The following is a 23,671-nucleotide window of genomic DNA, read 5'->3' on the forward strand; positions in this document are numbered from 1 at the left end:
AAATTTAAATGGGAATCCCTGGAGGGAAGACATCTTTCTTTTCACCAGGCACTGTTGAGGAAATTTATGGAAACTTCATTTTAGTCCAGCTGCAGAATGATTCTAATGCCACGAACTTACTTTTCACGTACTGACCAAAAATCTAAGATGAGAGAAATTAGGGCTTATACGGAGGCTTATATATAGTCATTTTTCTCTGACTCAGTTTGCAATTGGAACATGGTGCTTTCTGCCATACACCGTACTATGGCTTGCGGAGGATGTATCCAAATGTAAACATAGATAGTATTGCCTCACCACAGCCGGAAAAGGGTATGGTCACACAGGCCTCCAGCTCCGTGCCGCAAAAGACAGAAGTCTGTGAGCTTTAAAGTAGCATCCTCGTGCACCGCTGCTGTACCAGCAGAAACACTATAAAACTTTTATGCACACAAGGGTAGTATCTTGTAACTCATACAAAAGAACAAAGATTTAAGAGGGAATACTCCTGAGAAAGTTTTCTGCATACATCTGGCCAGAAAAGCTTGAATCCTTGTCCTTCAAATGCAGTGTGTATATGCTCACTTATTATGAATTTCTGGAAGCCTAAAATCTTTGTAGGAATCAACAAGGATTCCAAAAACAATGTTCATGTGAAGCCCAGCATGTTCTGTTTGTCTAAGAGACCCAAAAAGCAGTAGACACAGGTATTGAGGTAGGTGTTATGTCCCTTTATTTCTGAAAGTCATTCAGTACAGTTCCGCACTGCCACCTAATGAACAAAATATGAGGATTCGTAATATCAGACTAGCATGATTGGATTGAAGAGTTTTTAGCAAGCAGAACACAGTAAGTCATTCTCAGTGGAGAGAAGCTTTGAGAAGTAAAAGTAACTTTGGATGTGTTATAGAAACATTACTTTTCTCAATACGTATAAATGACCTAGCAGATAACGTCAAAAGTTCTGTATGGCTTTTCGTGGATGGTAGTGTACGGAGAGAATTCATAATGCTAGAAAATTGTATTGAAATGGATGAAGACCTGCAGAGGATCGACGCCTGGTGCAGGAAATGGCAATCGACCGTCGACATAAAAAAATGTAACATATTACAAATACATGGATAACAAACCCCTTCCATCAATAAAAAAAGTAGCTACAAATCACTCGTTCAGCTAATATTTGAATATTGCTCATCAGTCGGGAACCATTCCAGATAAGATTGACACAGGAAGTAGAGAAGATCCAAACAACGGCAGCAGCGTGTTTCATTGCAGGTTCATTTAGTAAACACAAAAACATCACAGAGATGCTTAGCCAACTCTAGTGGCAGATATATTAAGAAAGCATCATGCTGTAGTTTATTGTTAAAGTTCTGAGAGCATACTTTTCCGGAAGTTGACCAATGTATTGCTTTCTCATAAATATGTCTCGTGAAAAGACCACAAACTTAAAATTAGAAATATCAGAGCTCACACGGAGCCTTACCATCTATTGTTTTTCCCGTGATCCATTCGCAACAGGGACAGGACCCAAATCTGAGATCCTATGCAAAAACACCGCTTGGCGAACTCTCATTTCAGCAGTGCAAATTGCACACCAATCCTGTTCCTTACAGGCAGCATATTGAGCCTGTGAGGAAATCCCTACCTCTGAAAAAATAATAAAGTAGGATCCTCTTGCTTCTGAACTCTTCTTGCTTCTGAACTCTTTATTCCAATAGACGTGAAACCAGGCACTCATAAACTGCAAAGGTGATAGTAACTTGCATCTCTCTTACTTAAATAAGGCTATCTTTCAGTGGAATGTACTTGGCATCAGAGGCCGTAGAGAAGAACTGCAGCTGCTACCATTTTCACAATCCCCAGCTGTTCTAAGCGTGCAAGAAATGAGATTACTTTTACCTTTCACACTTCAGCCCAGTACACTATAACCTGCCTCTTAAGGAAGGAACTCTAGCTCCCTGGGATGTAATGATGCTCAGCTAAGATGATATCTGTAGCCATTTCATTCCATAGAAAACCCAGTTAACAAGCTGTTGCTGTTTGTATTTCCCCATCAGCAATTACATTTTTTCTTCACAATATTTATGTACCCCCTACTTGTTCTTAGCAGGGTAGGCATTAGAGTGCTGCAACGCTCAATGTTTGACCAGTCACGGCTCGCCTGTTGACGGGGGGACCGAGCCGCTTGTGTCTGGCCCCACACGACTTGGCTCGGCCAAGCACTCGCCTCATGTCTGTTGTCCGGATTCCGGACACGCGGATAACCAAGCATGACCGGTTACCGCTGACTGCTCAGCTTGCCTCGCCCCGGCTCGCTGCGCTGTACTGTACAAATCCCAACCCCCCCCCCCCCCCCCTCTCTCTCTCTCTCTCTCTCTCTCTCTCTCTCTCTCTCTCTCTCTCTCTCTCTCTCTCTCTCTCTTTCTTTTAATACAAAAGTAACGCGACACAGCTAAATTTATAAAGCACTTGGAAAGTAAAATGATATTTCAGTACACTCGGGGATAGAAGACGAGTCTCATTTCCAAACAGAAGATATATTTTTCCTTTCATTAATAGGAAACATTAAATAAGTGCTGTCCCTGTAATCTAGAAGGCAACTATCTGCATAAAGAAAGCATACAAAGAACATTAAACATTTATAGGTGTAACTTGTCATACTTTTCACTTGTTTGCAACAGAAACAAAATTATAGTTATTGTTGATCAGTAGTAAATCACTAACTCGCTCCGGATTTTGTTGGCTGCGGCGATTTATTAGTAACATGCCAGTTTTACTAAAGCATCTTTCGCTAGGTGTGGTTGTTGCTGGGATACATGAAATAAGTCTTGCAACTGCAGCCAGGCCTGGCAGATCTGTTTCAGGTCTGCTCTACCGCTTTAAGGTGTCATCATCATCTCCGGGGTGCATTAAAATGTAGAGATCTACTTTATCTGCTGCGGATGATGTGTTGTTCCTCCATTCCTTGAAACGATCTCTCTTTCTGGGTGGTGATGACACAGTATTTGAAGGATTTATGACAATAAAAAAAGAAACAAGTAATACAGAACTTATGTGGAAATCATCGAAACGTTCCCGTAAAAACGAGGTGTTTTACGTTAATGAAATATTATATGATTTATAACATTCCCGTTTCTCTATAATACACTATCCACTAACTATGCAAAAACCATTATGTTAACGATTGCATGTTGTACCTGCGTAAGTGGCACACATTTGTCACACATTGCTAAGAATTTCCTGCTTTTCATTTATTTCAAGCCTATTAAATCACGGAAAGATAGCCAAAGAAACGAAGCAATTTTATGTCTGGAAGTGATCACAATCTTCTCACAAACGAAAGTCAAGGCTCGATTTTTAATCCTTTGTACCTCCTGTTGAAAAATACATATGTTAGTACACATCAGTTACACTAGTTAATTATAAATCTATCGCATATCATAATGAAACAGTGCTTTTAACTGCAGTAATTACTCACTTGACAGTCAGTGTCATTGACACTGAAAATTTGTTGCAGTTTGTGAAACCAAAGAACAACTAACTGGATTGTCAGTTCTTTTTCTCCTTCTAATTCATCTGTGGCTTCTTTAAATGGTCTCAGGAAATGCGCAGTTTTTCAATCTGTAAGCGCCATCACCAAGACAGCAACTTCATTATACTGAGTTTGTAAGGATTCCAGAATAGTGTACAAGCTGTTCCAGCATGTGTAGACCTCTTGTTTCAACGATGATTTCAAAGACGAGCAAAGGCCACTTTTCTTAATGTACCTTACAATGCATTTTTCAGTATTTATTGTTGATGCGATGTTCGGGGCATGATTTGACAAGAAGTTATCTTCTTTGAAAGTATGGCTAAGTGATTATACAATGAGGAGCAGAAGGAATCCTTTCGTGATTTTCCAAAGCCTTTATTACATTGGCACCCTGGTCGGAGACAGAAACAAAACTGTGCAACATGTCCGGTGAATTGTCCCAATCAGCCATCCTCTCTTCAATTTCTTTCATAGTATTTACTTCCGTCTTCTTAACGTCCGGGAATTTTGTTGCAAATAAAACAATGTTCACAAGAGACCAATGTGTGTTAATGTAATGTGTTGTATGCGTCAAATAGTGCACCTGATTATGCGAATCAGTCCACATATCAACTGTCCCAGCACATGTTTTATTAATAACTTCCACAATAACAGAAGGCATTATGCTGTTTCCTATTGCATCAGCTTGTTCTTTGACATTTCTGCTTATAGTAGAGGGATGTGGCATGACATCTGCGCATCTCCATAATGTGCAACTAGATGTATTAATTCTTGGCCTAGTTCTCTGAAACGTTCACCGGAAACAGCATTAAAAGGTCTGATATCTTTAGCACACATTGGAACACACTTTGCTGTATTACTATGTTTTGTTATTGCCGGTATCCCTGAAGGAGCTGTATCTTTGTGAGGTTTCTTGCAACTGTGTTTCTATAAATGAACGGTTCCCGACTGGAAACACAATAGTGTGGAGCAGTTTATGCACAATGTGTACCCAGTAGATGCACTGTTTTCGTCTACAACCAACAGAAATGTACTCCATACTTGGCTTTTTAGACCTTCCCGTTTCTTCAATGTGTAAAACATTGGTTTCAATCTTACGTCTTCCTGCACTGGCTTCCTCGCGCTGCATTGTTACAGAGAGAGAGACACCATAAATGAGAAGCCCTTACTGGCTGCAGTCTCACACAGATAATGACATGTGTAATATGTTTGAAGTTACATGCTACATATTCAGTCACGGCTACTATGCTCGGTCACCAGAACTAGTGCGGGCAGCCTATCCAGTTAGGGTGTGCTCGCCCCACCTCGTATTTTGTGCTCGCTTACTCGGTCATGCAGGACTCTAGTAGGCATACTACAGCTTACTGCCCAGCCCACTGCATTTTTCTTACCGCTCAGTTACTGCAGTGCCCACCATCCAATTTGCGACTCTCTCAGAGCATGTGCAAGGGGCTCGCTCCTTACAAATATTGTGGACCGGTTCTTTCCCCCCCCCCCCCCCCCCCCCCCCCCCCCCCCACACACACACACACACACACACACACACACACACACACACACACACACACAATGATCTACCATGGTGCACAGTTTGTTTGCTCAGCCACATTCAACCTATGCTTAAGATGACTTGACAGCTTTCTAAAGTTGACTGGAAGCTCTGCTCTTTATTGGCGACCTTTGACAAACAACTGTTCCTCAGCATTGAGATCCAGGTAGAGTACCTTATGAATGATACTCTAACTGCCACTAATTTTCCACACCTCGAATATCTTCCCTCCTGTGACAAACCCAAGCTCCCTGGTGGACTGAGCAATGCTGAACCGTGATTCGTGGGCGATGACATGGTCTCTTTGTATTTGAATGCCATCCCACAGTGGAGAACTTTGACGAATATATACAAATGTGTGCAGAGAGCCAGCATACTATCAGAGACAGCAAAAAAAAAAAAAAAAAAAAAACCTCTTTGGTCTCTTTCGTTAGTTCTCTTAATCATTTTACTCCCTGTACTGTCATTTGGGGTAAACTTTATCACATTGCTGGCAGAAAGGTCTACCTTCCAATACCCAGTCTTACTGTTGCAAATAATTCTGTCAGTATCTCAACAGTTTAGGCCAGCAAGCTCCACCCACTGTCATTCCAACTCCCTATCCTGGAAGTGAGTGAGAGAGGCTTGGGAGATCTCATTCACTTTGCATAATCATGAATGCTACAATACATTTTTTACTGCAAAGGAACTAGAGCATGCCCTTTCGTCAGTGTGTTGTTCTGTCCTGAAACCAGGTGACATTCACATTCAGATGTTGCAGCACCTCTCTGTCAGTGGTGTTTTCTCCTGCACACCTAAAATTTTATTTAGGAAAATAGTATATTTCCTGCAAACTGACATGAAGTCACCATAATCCCTAAACCTAAACATGCTAAAGACAGACACGTTCCTTTCAGCTACAGTCACATTTCCCTCACCGGTAATGTGTGCATGGTGATGGAACAATTAATCACCAGCTGCTGATATTAGGGCTGAAGAAACAAAAATTGCTAACAAATGTCCAACATGGCTTTCATAGTCATGACACTGTCGTTGACCATCTCATCACTTTTTTGACTCATATCGTCGACAACTTTCTGCAGAATTACCAGATTGCAGATGTATTTTTGATTTGGAAAAGGCCTGTGACACTTGCTGGAGTACAGGTATCCTTCATACAGTTTACAGGCAGAGGCAACGAGGCTGCCTGCGTCACTTGATTAGGAACTTTTTAAAAGATGAGTGCATGGGTTCGGCTTTATTAGACCCTTTTATCCAGGACAGTATAATTTACATTTCAGTGCCGACTATAACGATATTTCAGCAATAAAACCTATTATTGACTGTTTCCTGCGGGCATCTCAGGCGCTCTGTTTGCTGGCATTGTGTGGAATCTGTAAATCTGTTGTATGCTCTGATTCTCTCAGTGCTGCCCAGATCCGCTGTCTGATGTATACATACAATCCTATATACAGTACACTGGATCCAGGAATGCTTTCACTCACTCACTAATGCTGGCCATTGTGTCATTTGTACAGGCTCTTAGGCACATCAGGGTGTCGGGGATGAGACTGTTAACACTACTGCGAAGGCTGTTGATTTGCTACCCCATTCTTCTAGCAGTTCTGTCCCCTCGGGCTCTCTCAGCACTGCTTCATGTAGGAACATTCTATTACTCTGACGTGAATACTGATCATCTCTCTCTGTGGGAACAAGCTACGTGAGATGAAACTCCTCCTACAGCTCTGGGGACTTTGTCTTGTCCTCTCATTGCGAGGAGATAATTTTAGCTAGCCCACACATTGATCACTGTCCTTTCAGCCATCATCATGTGTTAAGCAGTGACCCCATCATAATTTTGATCTCACTGCAACAAACAACTGACGGTGCGCCACTTGCGAACCCAATGTCAGTTGTCTGTAATGACTATGCTGTCGGCTGGAAGTTAAACTTCCTACCTTCCGAATGTCAGTCCTTTAACCCTTCACACTTTAATGTGTTTTTGTCGTAAAATGATGGAGGATATTTAATTTTCAACTGTAGATACCGGTTGTCTTAGAAATTCTTCCCAAACAACCTCTTAAACAGGATGGTCATTGTAATTGTTCATTTTACCTTACCACTATGGGTTTTTTTTCTTATAATTGGTGTTTCAGGTTCACTTTAATTATTCATTATAGTTTTAACCACCTGCTAATGCTGTTTAGGTTCAAAAGTATCAACTAACTTCAAGACCCAAAGAATGGTTTTCCTGGCCCATTTTAAATCATGATTAGGCACTTATTACCTCAGCTGTTTCACACCCCAGATCCAAAAAAAAAAAGAAAAAAATAGATGAGATTATAATGGTATCTCTTCAATACACTCAATGCCCATCATTCTATATTTTGCTATCGAGCAATCTCAGCTTGGGTAGCACTAAGTATCTATGGCTGTACATCTTGTTCATAATATGTAGTGAAATATACAAACATCATGAATTTGACTGTCTTGTCAAAATCCTTACAATAGTTGCAGAGATTAGCCATCACATACAGACAAAAATGTAGCGAGGGACTGCAATTTATAATATGTATAGATATTTTTGCTTCTGTTGTTATAAACTATTCTCCACATACTATATGTAATATGCAAACTACATTTGGCTCATCTCAATATGTGTGTCTATTCTGCAGGTGTCGTTGTGTTTCACTGAGAGTAACTCAGTATGAACCACCTCCCAGTGAGAGCCACGATGAGCGAAACGCTAGACTGGGACGGCCGCAGTCACCTCATCTTACCATCATCAAATACCAGCTGACAACGGTGCTTTCAATATCCCATCGAATGACGGGACTAGCGTTGAGTGTCTATATGACAACGTTGGGCTTAGGTAAAAATTTGTGGACAGTTACATCGGCCATAAGAATAATTTATTTTCTAATTTACAAAATGATCCATAATATTGTATTCTTTAAGACATATCTGCATACATTCCTTAACAGAAAACACAGCTGACGTAAAGTCCTGCAAGACAGCACCACAAACCCTAAAAAGTAATAATCATCACTTTGAAAATATGGCAAGCCCAAATTCACAGTGATCATTTGAGGATGGAGCCAAGTATCAGAAACAGACCATTATTGATAAAGTTTCCTTGCAGTTATTTTGCATACCTAAATAATTTAACTTGGTAACATATTGAACTTTTTATAAATATAATTACATACAAGGATATTTATTAAAATCAGAAGGTAAGTACTAATAATATACACAATAGAATAGGAGCATTTAGTCAGCTGCTGGGTCAATCCGTATGAAGTGGCCCAATGAAGTTTGCTTGGCCATTTTTAAGTATTTTAATTTTTTTGTATGTCATTGCCCTATAGTTGAGAAGTTCAAAACAGTTTTTTAAAAAATTTATCTTGCACCTTTACTGGATGGCGGCCATATTCATTTGTAAGCGTGCAACGATTTTTCAGTCTGAAGACATTAGTGAAAATTGGAATATCTCTGCACTGGATTAAGTTACAACATTGCAATTGACATGATTGTTTTTTGAAAAGTATCCTCTACAACATTGACTATTACACAAAATACCCTAAATTCAAAAATAACCAGTCAAAATGACCTCCAAAAATAACAAACAAGGAGTGATTTATGAGAACTTAAATATCTTCAACATTTCGCGGCCCTGTCAGCAACTGTATAAATATTAATTTTAAACGAGTGCTGTACTGGAACTCCAGATACTGTTATTCTGAAGAAGGTTGGGTTATCCCGACTGAAACCTAGGTAAATTCTAGGCTATTCAAGGCTGTTCATGATTAAAATTAAAATTAATGATTTATGAGTGTCTATTTTTTTCCTGTAGTTAGATATCATACACTACCAGCCTTATATAGAGCAAGAACACTTACAAATGTTTCCTTAATTTTTTATGAATTTTTGCAATTTGAAAATTTTTATTTTTTGTAAAGTTTGGGGTTAGTTATCTCAGGTTGGACTGAATATAAAAATACTATTTTTTACAGTTTGTACACCTATATGATAGCAATGTACTGTAAACATTTCTACATTGATACCTGACTGTGAACAAAGATATGAAATTTTGAAAATGAGGAAATAATTCACATTACTCTACAACTGATCTTACGGCTGTTGCCTATTTAAATGGTTTATTGTTTCATTGTAATAAAATTTAATTGTGACATATATTTAGTTAATGCGATCACCCAATATTCATTTAGTTTGTTTATTTTTAATAATGCAGTATTAAACAATAGGAGCTTTCACTTTTGTTATTTGGTAATAAAAATGCCCATTTATGTTTAGGTTTGTTGTCAATAAAGCAGTACATGATTGCTGAGTGTTGCATAGTAGAAGTACAGTATTTCTTGGTGTGGAATTGTTGTAGTCAGTCTGTTCTGAAACCTTTGTTGGAGTGGATGTACATACTTAGAGAGTGTAGAACGTGTTACGTGCTTTGTTCTGTGTGTAATTTGTAATTAATTGTGAGAGATTAACTGGAATGCAGTAACATGTATGAACAGTGCTCTGTTAGACAGATAGCAAGTGATGTGTGTCACAAAACAGTTTATGGTTCAGTTTCAAAAAACTTGAAAAATTTCAGTGACTTTGATGAAGTTAGACAAACTTTGTTTAAATTTCGTGTAAGTTCTTCTGTAGCATCAGTGTTTGAGTATCATGTGAAGAAATATATTCTGAAGCACGACGACATTTTTGGAAGAAAGAGCTGTGATCCACTTAAAGTTCATAAAAAGCCTATTACTAAAGGTTTGAGAGAAATAAAAATTGAACATTTGTCCTTGTTATGTGAGAGTGAAACAGCTTCTCAAGTGAAACACAATGTGATCCCTGGAAATTCTCTGTGCCCAAATTGTTACTCAAAAATATTTGTTGTGAATCCAGAACCAAAATCATGTAACCTTGTTAATGACATTTATATTCCTAATGAGGAAGCTGTTAGCATATTGGATTTTGCTTGTTCTAAGTTAGACGTATCTCCTGCGTTGAAAATAATAAAATTAAGTAGCAGTAAAGAAAATCAGCTATTGAAAATAAGGTACAACAAATTTCAGACAAAATTAGAAAAGGCTTGGAATCATGCTTTAATAATACAGATACCAACATTGTTTCTAAAGAAGAAGAAAAGCGACCACCAGCATCATCTGACACTGAATATTTGAGCTTAATAGAGAAGTTGAAAATTAAACGTTCAGTGACATCTAAAGAGGAAAAAGCTAAAATTTTAAGTTTGCTCCCTTACTCATGGTCAAGAGAAAAATAGATAATGGATTAAACATTTCTCATCATTTGGTTAAACTAACCCGAAAATTAGTGAAAGAGCAAGGCATTCTTCCAGTTTTAGGAAAGAAGAAAGGAGTAGATATAAGTGAAGAAACAATTAAAAAGATCCAGCAGGTTATTGAAGGTGATGAAAACAGTAGAATGTGCCCAGGTTGCAAAAAGGTAACAAAGCAGAAACAGGTAGTGCTGTCAAATTTAAATGAACTTTATGCAGCTTTCAAAAATTCCCATCCTGAATGCAAAATTGGAAGGTCAACATTTTTTGGTCTTCGCCCTAAGTGGTGTATTTTGGCTGGATCCTCAGGGACACGCTCCGTATGTGTTCGTTTATATCATCAAAATGTCAAAGTGATGATTTATGGTGCAAAACTCGGTGATCTTAACTACAAAGAGTTACTAGTGTCACCAACAGTTATGACTGCATGATGAGTTTGTGTAATAAATTCCCTGGTAAGGAAACCGTTTTTGAATTGTTTCAGGAATATGATGATGAAATGCCAGACAGTATTACCTTCAAACATTGGGTCACAACTGACAGGGCAGAGATGATAACAGTGGTTAAATCTCAGTAAGAGTACTTGGAATATTTAATTGATAACTTACAAAAACTCAAAAGTCATCACTATGTTCCTAAAATCCAAAGTAAGTTTTTGAAGGACAAAAAAGCACAACTTCATGAAACTGAATGCATAGTGCTAGCTGATTTTGCAGAAAATTTTACATTTCTGATTCAGGATGCAATAGAAGGGTACCACTGGGTCAATTACCAGGCAACAGTGCATCCATTTATTCTCTACTTTAAAAATGAGAAAGATGAAGTTTTCAGTTCTTCAATTTGCATTCTAAGTGACTACTTGGAGCACAACACTTTGCCTGTACATTTGTTACAAAAGTATGTGATAAATTTCATAAAAGAAAATTTTCCCTAGGTTGAGAAGCGGATACTTTTCAGATGGAAGTGGTAGGCAGTATAAGAACAAACAGAATTTTTCAAATCTATGCAACCACGAAGTAGACTTTGGATTGGAGGCTGAATGGCACTTTTTTGCATCTTGCCATGATAAAAATGCACGTGATGGAGTAAGAGGTACAACAAAATGTGAAAAATAAAGCCAGCCTACAAAGACCAGCCACAGACCAAATTCTCGCAGTACAGGACGTGTATGTCTTTTGCAAGGATAATATTAAAGGCATTACCTATTTTCTGATTAAGAAAGAAGTGGTTCTGCATATGAAAACAACACTTCAAACCAGATTTGAAAACTGTATAGCAATAAAAGGAACAAGGCATTTTTACAAGTTCCTTGGCATTGCAGAAAACTTGGTTCGATGATGTGTAACATCAGAAACCAAAATTTATGAGGATCATTGTGGCAGTAAAAATACGTCTCTGTCCTTAATGTTGAATGACATAGTGGCATGTGTGTGATGGCCAGTGGTGGCTTGCAGAAGTTGAAAGATTAAGTTTGGAAAACAATGATGTTTTTGTGCATATTTACCACCCTGCTGGCCCAAGAACATAAATCAAGAAATCTGTTAGTGACAAAGTTTGGATACAAATGAAAAATGTTTTCAGGAAACTTACTACAGCAACTGGCAGGGCTTATTCTATATCACAGAAGCTGTTTGAAGAAATAAGTGTTCTTAACATTCACCAACAGGTTTAGGAACAGTCACATCTCGAAGGATGTTAATTGAAAATCTTTGTTTTAAGTATGTCAGAATAACATAAATGTTAATTTCAGTGAAGTTTCCACTTTTTGTATATAAATAAACACCTTACTTCAATAATAATTGATTATATCCTGCCAATATCACACATGAATAGGCAACAGCCATAAGATCAGTTGTAGAGTAATATGAATTATCTCCTCATTTTCAAAAACTCGTACATAGCCAGATATCAATGTTGAAATTTTTACAGTACGTTGCTATCATATAAGTGTACAAACTGCAAAAATCATATTTTTATATCCAGTCCCACCTTAGATAACTAACTCCAAACTTAAAAATATCAAATTCCAAAAATTCATTAATAATTAAGGAAACATTTGAAAGTGTCCTTGCTCTATATGAGGCTAGGAGTGTATGATATCTAACTATAGGAAAAACCTCTCATAAATCACTCCTTGTGGTGTTTTTATTTTATTTATTTATTTTTTTTTTTAATTTTTTTTTGGGGGGGGGGGGGGGGGTCTAAAAAGTGGATTTTTGAAAACTTGGATACCAAACTTTGGAGGTCATTTTGACTGGTTGTTTTTGAATTTAGGGTATTTTGTGTAATAGACAACGTTGTACAGGACACTTTCCTAAAAACTATCATGTCAATTGCAATGTTGTAACTTAACCCAGTGCAGAGATATATTTTTGCCAACGTCTCTAAACTGAATCATCATCACGCACTTACAAATGAAAATGGCCACCATTCAGTAAAGGTGAGAGGTAAATTTTTTTAAAAAAAACTGTTTTGAACTTCTCAATTATAGGGTAATCACATATAAAAAAAATTTAAAATATTTAAAAATGGTCAAGCAACCAACTTAATTTTTATTGGACCACTTCATTTGGATTGACCCTGCGGAGTAAATAAAATCTTGATCGAAAGTGACTCCCACACGACTATGAAGATGATGATATTAATCAGTGGGAAGTCCGAATAAATAACAATAATATTACGAAAAGGGATAGATTGTTACACATCATATAGGGGAGACTCTGAGTCACAGACAGACACAATGAGAAGACTGCTATACAATTAAGCTTTCAGCCAAAAGGCCTCTTCCGAAGTTGAAAACTTACACACACACACACACACACACACACACACACACAAAAATAGAAGCTCTGTATTTTGTTTGTGTGTCAGTTTATCTTTCAGTACATCAGTTAATACTGAGAGGCATTACAGTTAATTTTTCTTACAGTGTTTTTAGTAATGTAATGTAGATAAACCACTATTCTAAAAAAAAAAAGAAAAAAAAAAACCCACGTGTAACATTCTATGTATAGAGATCACCCTAAACTAATTGACACATGTTACATTGTAGTGAGAGACCAAGAATAGAGTGCATGTGCTTGTGTGTGTGTGGGCGTGTGTCCCTGTGCATGCACACTAGTTAAGTAAACAAAACACACCAGTATTAGTGATTAGTATTAAGAGTTATACCAAATTAAATAAATGAAATAAAAACATGGCAATGTTGATAGATGGAAGATGTGATGGGAATGATGTGCTGTGTGAGCTGGTTTTGAAAGTCTGTTTTGAGTTTTATAATAATCTCTTGGATGTTGCCATCCGATTTTGAAATTCTGATGAATGTAATAGGACCAGTTGTTTCAGAGAGAGAAAAACAGTTCCTGTGAAGCAAAGATTTTATGGTATGCTTTGTCCCCCCCCTCCCTCCCTCACCCCCAGCGGGAGATACCTTTCAAAGCCTTGCATATTTTTTCCACATTTCAAAGGCAGCTGTATCTTAGATAGGGCATGCAGTTTGTGAAGCTTTGGTTGAAGGTAATTCATTTATGGTAACTCCACCAAAACGTTTGATCATACATTTATTTTTATTTGCATTTAAAAATTAATTCATATTATTTTCAATAACACTTCTTCAGCCTGATGGTCATTAATGTGATGGGGGATATCTGCAGTTGAATATTCCCTCATCCATGTTTACTACTGCCTGCTTCCTCCTACATAAATTAGCTTCTGCGTCAAAGAGAGTGTTGTACATTCTTTTTTGCTGTCACCGTCCTTTCATAGGGCGGCAGCTCGCGCAGTTCATTGCTTTTTTGGCGCGTACCCCCCCCCCCCCCCCCCCCCCACACACACACACACACACACACACACACACACACACACACACACACACAAAACCACAATCCTAATTCTCTTCACCCGAAGTGTACTTTCCAGTACATTTGTATCACAGCTTCTCCATTTCTTCTTTAGAAATCTCTTGTGAGGCCTGAAGTGAAATTTACATGTTTCAGATGCTGGTGACTGAAGATGAATGGCATGCAACAGAAAGTGTTTTCTGCCAGGTACTCAACTTCCCCTGTTGTGTGGGAACAGTTGGTGGGAAGCAAATTTCCCTACAGTGCCATGTACCTAGTGGGAGAAAATTTTGCAGTTACACAGGGTCATTTATCTGTGTGTTTCTTACTGTTGTTGTTGTCACTAAATACTGATATTGGCTGCCAAGGAATGATTTCAGATGGAGGTGTTCTGTGAACCCTTGCCATGCCATTTAGTTTGATGAAATCCATGCCCAAGGTATTGGGGATGAACTATGTGAACCGGGCCAGGTGATGTGCAAGACAATCGCAATACAAACCGATATAAGGCTGCCTGTTACATTGCTACATATGTTTTTCATGTGATACTACTCTTGACATCCCCCCCCCCCCCCCCCCATGAACCATGAACCATGGACCTAGCCCGTTGGTGGGGAGCCTTGCGTGCCTCAACGATACAGATAGCCGTACCGTAGGTGCAACCATAATGGAGGGGTATCTGTTGAGAGGCCAGACAAACGTGTGGTTCCTGAAGAGGGGCAGCAGCCTTTTCAGTAGTTGCAGGGGCAGCAGCCTGGATGATTGACTGATCTGGCCTTGTAACACTAACCAAAACGGCCTTGCTGTTCTGGTACTGCGAACAGCTGAAAGCAATGGGAAGCTACAGCCTTAATTTCTCCCGAGGGCATACAGCTTTACTGTATGATTAAATGATGATGGCGTCCTCTTGGGTAAAATATTCCGGAGGTAAAATAGTCCCCCATTCGGATCTCCGGGCGGGGCCTCCTCAACAGGACATCATTATCAGGAGAAAGAAAACTGGTGTTCTATGGATCGGAGCATGGAATGTCAGATCCCTTAATCGGGCAGGTAGGTTAGAAAATTTAAAAAGGGAAATGGATAGGTTAAAGTTAGATATAGTGGGAATTAGTGAAGTTCGGTGGCAGGAGGAACAAGACTTCTGGTCAGGTGAATACAGGGTTATAAATACAAAATCAAATAGGGGTAATGCAGGAGTAGGTATAATACTGAATAGGAAAATAGGAATGCGGGTAAGCTACTACAAACAGCATAATGAAGATCATTATTGTGGCCAAGATAGACACGAAGCCCACGCCTACTACAGTAGTACAAGTTTATATGCCGACTAGCTCTGCAGATGACGAAGAAATTGATGAAATGTATGAGATAAAAGAAATTATTCAGGTAATGAAGGGAGATGAAAATTTAATAGTCATGGGTGACTGGAATTCGATAGTAGGTAAAGGGAGAGAAGGAAACATAGTAGGTGAATATGGATTGGGGGGAAGAAATGAAAGATGAAGCCACCTGGTAGAATTTTCCACAGAGCACAACTTAATCATAAATAACACTTGGTTCAAGAATCATGAAAGAAGGTTGTATTCATGGAAGAACCCCGGAGATACTAGAAGGTTTCAGATAGATTATCTAATGGTAAGACAGAGATTTAGGAACCAGGTTTTAAATTGTAAGACATTTACAGGGGCAGATGGGGACTCTGACCACAATCTATTGGTTATGAACCGTAGATTAAAACTGAAGAAACTGCAAAAAGGTGAGAATTTAGGGAGATGGGACCTGGATAAACTGACTAAACCAGAGGTTGTACAGAGTTTCAAGGAGAGCACAAGGGAATGATTGACAGGAATGGGGTAAAGAAATACAGTAGAAGAATGTGTAGCTTTGAGGGATGAGATAGTGAAGGCAGCAGAGGATCAAGTAGGTAAAAAGACGAGGGCTAGTAGAAAACCTTGGGTATCAGAAGAGATAATTGATGAAAGAAGAAAATATAAAAATGCAGTAAATGAAGCAGGCAAAAAGGAATACAAACGTCTCAAAAATGAGATCGACAGCAAGTGCAAAATGGCTAAGCAGGGATGGCTAAGAGGACAAATGTAAGGATGTAGAGGCTTATCTCACTAGGGGTAAGATAGATACTGCCTACAGGAAAATTAAAGAGACCTTTGGAGAAAAGAGAACCACTTGCATGAATATCAAGAGCTCAGATGGAAACCCAGTTCTAAGCAAAGAAGGGAAAGCAGAAAGGTGGAAGGAGTATATAGAGGGTCTATACAAGGGCGATGTACTTGAGGACAATATCATGGAAATAGGAGAGGATGTAGATGAAGATGAAATGGGAGATATGATACTGCGTGAAGAGTTTGACAGAATACTCAAAGACCTAAGCTGAAACAAGGCCCCAGGAGTAGACAATATTCCATTAGAACTACTGATAGCCTTGGGAGAGCCAGTCCTGACAAAACTCTACCATCTGGTGAGCAAGATGTATGAGACAGGCGAAATACCCTCAGACTTCAAGAAGAATATAATAATTCCAATCCCAAAGAAAGCAGGTGTTGACAGATGTGAAAATTACTGAACTATCCGTTTAATAAGCCACAGCTGCAAAATACTAACGTGAATTCTTTACATATGAATCAAAAAACCGGTAGAAGCCGACTTCGGGGAAGATCAGTTTGGATTCCGTAGAAATATTGGAACACGTGAGGCAATACTGACCCTACGACTTATCTTAGAAGCTTGATTAAGAAAGGGCAAACCTACGTTTCTAGCATTTGTAGACTTAGAGAAAGCTTTTGACAATGTTGACTGGAATACTCTGTCAGATTCTGAAGGTGGCAGGGGTAAAATACAGGGAGCGAAAGGCTGTTTACAATTTGTACAGAAACCAGATGGCAGTTATGAGAGTCGAGGGGCATGAAAGGGGAGCAGTGGTTGGGAAGGGAGTGAGACAGGGTTGTAGCCTCTCCCCGATGCTATTCAATCTGTATATTGAGCAAGAAGTAAAGGAAACAAAAGATAAATTTGGAGTAGGTATTAAAATCCGTGGAGAAGAAATAAAAATTTTGAGGTTCGCCGATGACATTGTAATTCTGTCAGAGACAGCAAAGGACTTGGAAGAGCAGTTGAACGGAATGGACAGTGTCTTGGAAGGAGGATATAAGATGAACATCAACAAAAGCAAAACGAGGATAGTGGAATGTAGTCGAATTAAGTCGGATGATGCTGAGGGAATTACATTAGGAAATGAGACACTTAAAGTAGTAAAGGAGTTTTGCTATTTGGAGAGCAAAATAAGTGATGATGGTTGAAGTAGAGAGGATATAAAATGTATACTGGCAATGGGAAAGAAATCGTTTCTGAAGAAGAAAAATTTGTTAACATCGAGTATAGATATAAATGTCAGGAAGTCGTTTCTGAAAGTATTTGTATGGAGTGTAGCCATGTATGGAAGTGAAACATGGACGATAAATAGTTTGGACAAGAAGAGAATAGAAGCTTTCGAAATGTGGTGCCACAGAAAAATGCTGAAGATTAGATGGGTAGATCACGTAACTAATGAGGAGGTATCGAATAGAATTGGGGAGAAGAGGAGTTTGTGTCACAACTTGACTAGAAGAAGGGATCGGTTGGTAGGGCATCTTCTGAGGCATCAAGGGATCACCAATTTAGTATTGGAGGGCAGCGTGGAGGGTAAAAATCGTAGAGGGAGACCAGGTGATGAAAACACTAAGTAGATTCAGAAGGATGTAGGCTGCAGTAGGTACTGGGAGGTGAAGAAGCTTGCACAGGATAGAGTTGCATGGAGAGCTGCATCAAACCAATCTCAGGACTGAAGACCACAACAACAACAACAACAACAACACTACTCTTGAAGAAGATAACACTAGTTTAATTGTTGTTCGTTGCTATATACATTTTTGTATTTGCAATACTTCAAACAATAATCTGTTTTTACACACAAACAGTACTTTAATAGAAAAATCGAATTCCCAAATTCAGAATATCAACAATATTAGGAAAAAGATAGATTGCTACTCACCTTAAAGATAACCCATCGTGTTTCAGACAGGCACAATGAAAAGACTGTGTCACATTATGGCTTTTGGCCAAAGCCTTCTTCGACGAAGGGGGAGAAACATGTACGTACACACACACACACACACACACACACACACACACACACACACACACACAAAAACTGCCGGTAGAAGTAGTCGTGTGCCTCAGGTATGCTTACTTGTGTGAAAGTGTGTGTATTTTCTTTGCTGAAGAAGACTGGCTGAGAGCTATAATGTATAAGTCATTTCATTGTGCCATTTTCACAGGGAATAACAATCTATCCTCCTCCAAATATTGTCAATATGTCCTTTGGCATCTTCAAGTGTGACTACTTCAGAAGGAATTTAATAACATGACACACAAATAATTGTCAAAAAAATGTAATTACAAAAAGAAATGCTCCTCTTGAATGGATTTCTCATAGGGAAATAGCTGCAAATCTGAAAATTAGTAGCCCAGCATGGCACGGTACTTTCAATAGCATGTTGGAGACATAACTCCAATTTACACTATGTGAATTTCCACAACATTTTGCTCCGTACTTTGTGTTTCATGCAAACTTAACACATCTTTCTTCTTTTCTTTTTATATGTTGAATCAATATGTTTTGGGAAATGGGCCCAATATTGCACTTGGGAGTCGAAGAGGTGTAACACGCAATCATGGTTTTCCACGCTTTTCATAGTTCAGCAATTGGACATTTTTTAACATTATTGCTACTATATTTATTCAGTAATCCACATAAGTTTCCTTTGTCTGACCATGTATTACTGTTTGAGCAGTGTGCATATTGAATAGAGCCATATCTAACTCAGGAAAAAAAGTTTGGCCTGACTTTTGTTCACAAGAGTGTGATTCTTGATGTTCATTCTGTCCACATTCCTTTCCACGAGTTGGACTTGTAAAAGTACAACTAGGGGTTAAGAATGCCTCTATAAGTGAATTTATTTACAAGAAAAACTTGCCACTTCACAAATGTTATACCTAGAGGATAACGCTGCCACCGTATATTTTCATGGGAGATGATGATTTTCCGTTACAGGAAAACATCATGACATGATGTCCAGGAAGACAGAACTGAGGTTCGAACTGCTGATTGTGTATGGCAGGGATATTTGCATAAAATGCATTTTTTTTATGGTCTCGGTGTTTCTGACATACTGAAAACTGATGTTGTTGCAGTGTGGCTGTATAATTTTTTAGGGAGAAATACCTAGTCAAGGAGCTATTAGAGCCTACAAGGAAGCTTCGATTCTTGTTGCCTGCAGGCAGGAGAAATGATGCCAGGCACATGGAGATGAGATACTACTACATTTTCTGTTAGTCCATATACCAAGAAGAACTTCAAACACATACAAAGATATTTGTGATGAATTTGCAAGTTACTTTGTAAATCCAGAAGTTGTACAGTGCAAAATAATTACAGCTTTTGAATACTGTTGTATAGTAAAAAATACAAGTAAACATAAGCAAGCATAACTTTCTTTCTCTCTGTACCTATTATATCCCATGTTTTGTTTGGGTCCTGAATATCATCCAGGTACCGGACACAACTGAAACCAAACATCTTAGGTTGATACACATCATCTGTATCACACACAGATTTCTTGCTATCTTCAAATTTTCATTTCTCACATCAGTATTGAGAAATGAAAGACTTGATTTCTTTATCTGTATCACTGCTGCTAATGTCAAGCAATGTGGCAATATTTTGTAACAAGTTGTGCTTTGGTTTAATACTGGGACTACATGCCAGAGGCGTTCCTGTGATTCACAGAGTACGATAAGTTCGTAATTTTGCACCTTGTCATTCCATTTCATAAGAGAAAACACAATGCAATGGAAAGACAACATACAACACAACAGAGAGAGTATAAACACTAGTGCCGCATAGCAACACTTGATCTGCACCAAAACAGCCATGGAGTACTGGTTTTGAATTGTCAACATGTTGCCAGCATTGATAGCCCAGCACTAGCTGCAGACAATGTTGGAGAACATGTTTTGAACACAGTGTAAATGTGCCTTTATTCTCATTTGAAAACTGATGAAATAAACTCTAATATTGCAGAATTCTAGTCCTATTTCTGAATCAAAATCAGATTTTCTCTTGTTAATTATATATAGTTACAGAATAGATTGAAGGCTAAGCTTACACAATTGTGGCAGAAAAAAACTAAGTCCTGTTGGTGGTGATAGTTGATAATTAAGTTTGTAGATGTAATGCATTTAAATATTTTCTAGGTACCCTTGTATCACCATATCACTTCACTGATTACATCACTTGGATACAAGAACTGCACTTGAATCCAGTACTTATCGCTGCCACGAAGGCAATTATTGCATTTCCTCTGGCATATCACACATGTAATGGTGTCCGTCACTTGGTAAGTAAGAATATGTGTTCTTATAAAGTTCTAGTTGTTTATCTTTCGCTTTGACATCAATGGTATCATACAAAAACCTGCATCTGGTCACATTCAAAACACTATGTATTGAAGAAAAAGACCAATTGCGTAGGAAGATGTGCATCCGAAGCAGTAGAATAATGGGATTGATGGAAATTTATAAAGATAATCACTTGTCAAATAAAAAAGTAAATAACAGAAAGAATTGCTGACTTGGTGGAACTGTTGTATTATTTCGTCTTTGATGATGGGTATACTAGCACCAGCGAAAATTTATCCAGCGGTAGGGGGCTGGATGGGGTAAGCAGAGCCTATGCACAGGGACGCCAATGTATGGGGAGGTGGACACTGTTTCCCTGAAATTTCAAGAATACGTAAAGATATAAGGCAAGAGCTACTTTCTTAAATTGTTATGGAGCTGACTCTCATGTTAATGAACTATTCAATTCCAATAGTGTAAAGGTGGCTCGATCATGGAGTGTTATCTGAAATGAAAAATAATGGATTTGCTGGATCAGATGAATTAATTGTACAAATGACCAAAGCAGTTAGAGATGCAGCCATGGTGATTATGTAGGGTTGTAGACAGAATTTGGAAAGAAAGTGCAGTACTTAATTGTTGCAAACATCCTGTGGACTAAGAATTAACACCTATAGCTCATTCTGTAGGCTGTCACCAGTGTGTGCCTTTCTTCAGGCATCTGCCAGATTTTTCAACATTTCCATGCCCCTCTCCCATGTGTGTCAAATAAATCTGTGGCCCATTGTACTGTCCTGCGTTGTAGACATTTCCCTGTTTTCCTATTTAGCATGGGTCCCACACACTTAAGCAGTATTTTAAGCAGCTTGTAAATGGTCAGTAATACTGCGCAACATTATCGTCTTTCTCCCTACACTGCTAAGTAATGTTGTGCAATAATACTGTGGTTTGGAATGTTTTATGATGGTGCTAATGCTGTGGGTAATTGCCCTACTTTGTTGCAAGCAAAAAAGAAAGGTGGATGAATTATTGGTGTACATTGGCATCACTGTTCAGAGGCTCTGCCCCCCCCCCCCCCCCATTTTCTCTCTCAGGATAAATTTGTGGAGGCATTAGTATCCCCGTCTTCAAAGACAAAATAATACAACAGTTCCTCGAAGTCAGCACTTATGTATTACTGTATGCTGCAATACCTTGCTACAGGAAATTCTTTCAAAAACTTGAAATTCATAAATTCAGTTTCACTTACAGTGTAGTTATGGAAATGTGTCATGCAAAAACACATACATGAAAGGATTATATTCGGGTAAGTAATGTATACACAGAGATAAATATCTGTATATATCTTTATTCATAACTTTGCATTCGTTAATTATTTTGAAATATCTTCCTCTGTGGCGGTTCCCTATATTTTCTGAGAAATAAATCATACGATTCATCATTTTAACACTTCTGTTTTTGTACTTATCTGAACTGACATCCCACAATGTTGGCAATAACATATTTTTTATGCACTCTAATAATAATAATAATAATAATAGAGGTGTTTTGCAGGATATGCTTCCTGCAACCACCCTAGAAGGAAAACAAAGACAGAGGATGAGATGGTCAGATGAAGTTAATCGACACCTCATGTTCTGTTATTACCAAGCAACAAACCTAGGAACCAACACAACTGGATACAGATCACAAGTATGTGCAATCAGAAGAAGAAGAAAATACAATAATGGACTCAAACATCCAAGAGCAAACAAACAAAGAACAACACGCACCAATTAAACAATCAGAGGAAAACGAAATCTTAAGACAGCCACCAGAACAAGCACAAATAGAACACGAAGTGACACAGATGTTAGATATAGAAGAAAAATTTCAGCTGACATATATAGAATACAAAGACACAAATACAGACATTTGACCATTCTTGCATAGACCACCAAATAACCCAAAGTCGAAGCAACAATAAAAACTATCAACACAATCATACACAACAAAATAAATGAAAACACAACTATGGAAGAGTTAAAACTACTGGTTTATATAGGAGCGCTCACGACACTAAATATACACACTAGGCAGAGATCAGAACCAACCAACCAACACACAGAAGAAACCCACAAAACCAGCATGGCAACACAGGCTACAGATCAAAATAGAAAAACTGAGAAAAGACATCGGACAGCTAACACAATTTATAAGAAATGAAATCTCGGAAAAAAAACGAAAAAGGTTAGGTAAAATCTCACAACAAGAAGCGACAGAGCAATTAGACGAAAAGAAGCAGAAATTACAAGCATTAGCCAAACGACTCAGAAGATACAAAAAAAGTGAAAATAGAAGGAAACAAAACCAAACATTCAACACAAACCAAAAGAAATTTTACCAGACGATAGATAACACACACATTAAAATAAACAATCCACTAAACATAACAGACATGGAACACTAATGGAGCAACATATGGTCAAACCCGGTACAACATAACAGGCATGCACGGTGGATACAAGCAGAAACAGACACATACAAGATGATACCACAAATGCCTGAAGTGATAATTTTGCAACATGAAGTCACCCAAGCAATTAATTCTACTCACAATTGGAAAGCCCCTGGAAATGATAAAATAGCAAATTTCTGGTTAAAGAAGTTCACCTCCACGCATTCACATCTAACTAAATTATTTAACAGTTACATTGCAGACCCATACACATTCCTTGATACACTTACACATGGAATAACTTATCTGAAACCTAAAGATCAAGCAGACACAGTGAACCCAGCTAAATATCGCCCTATAACATGCCTACCAACAATATACAAAATATTAACTTCAGTCATTAAACAGAAATTAATGACACATACAATACAGAACAAAATTATAAATGAAGAACAAAAAGGCTGTTGCAAAGGGGCACGAGGATGTAAAGAGCAACTGATAATAGATGCAGAGGTGACATATCAAGCTAAAACTAAACAAAGGTCGCTACACTACGCATACGTTGATTACCAAAAAGCTTTTGATAGTGTATCCC

At 38.3% G+C, this 23,671-nt stretch overlaps 1 protein-coding gene across 1 annotated transcript in view; it reads left to right on the top strand.

Annotated features, from left to right (window-relative positions):
• LOC124594334 (succinate dehydrogenase cytochrome b560 subunit, mitochondrial-like) overlaps positions 1 to 23,671 on the top strand; it is a 56,311-nt gene that overhangs the window by 24,526 nt on the left and 8,114 nt on the right. The window contains exons 3-4 of the mRNA XM_047132703.1: positions 7,718 to 7,914; positions 20,496 to 20,638. Coding sequence (XP_046988659.1) covers positions 7,718 to 7,914; positions 20,496 to 20,638 — 340 coding nt within the window. The remainder of the gene's footprint in view (positions 1 to 7,717; positions 7,915 to 20,495; positions 20,639 to 23,671) is intronic.

The sequence above is a fragment of the Schistocerca americana genome, chromosome 2 (genome assembly GCF_021461395.2).
Source record: "Schistocerca americana isolate TAMUIC-IGC-003095 chromosome 2, iqSchAmer2.1, whole genome shotgun sequence".
In the NCBI taxonomy this organism is placed as follows: Eukaryota; Metazoa; Arthropoda; class Insecta; order Orthoptera; family Acrididae; genus Schistocerca; species Schistocerca americana.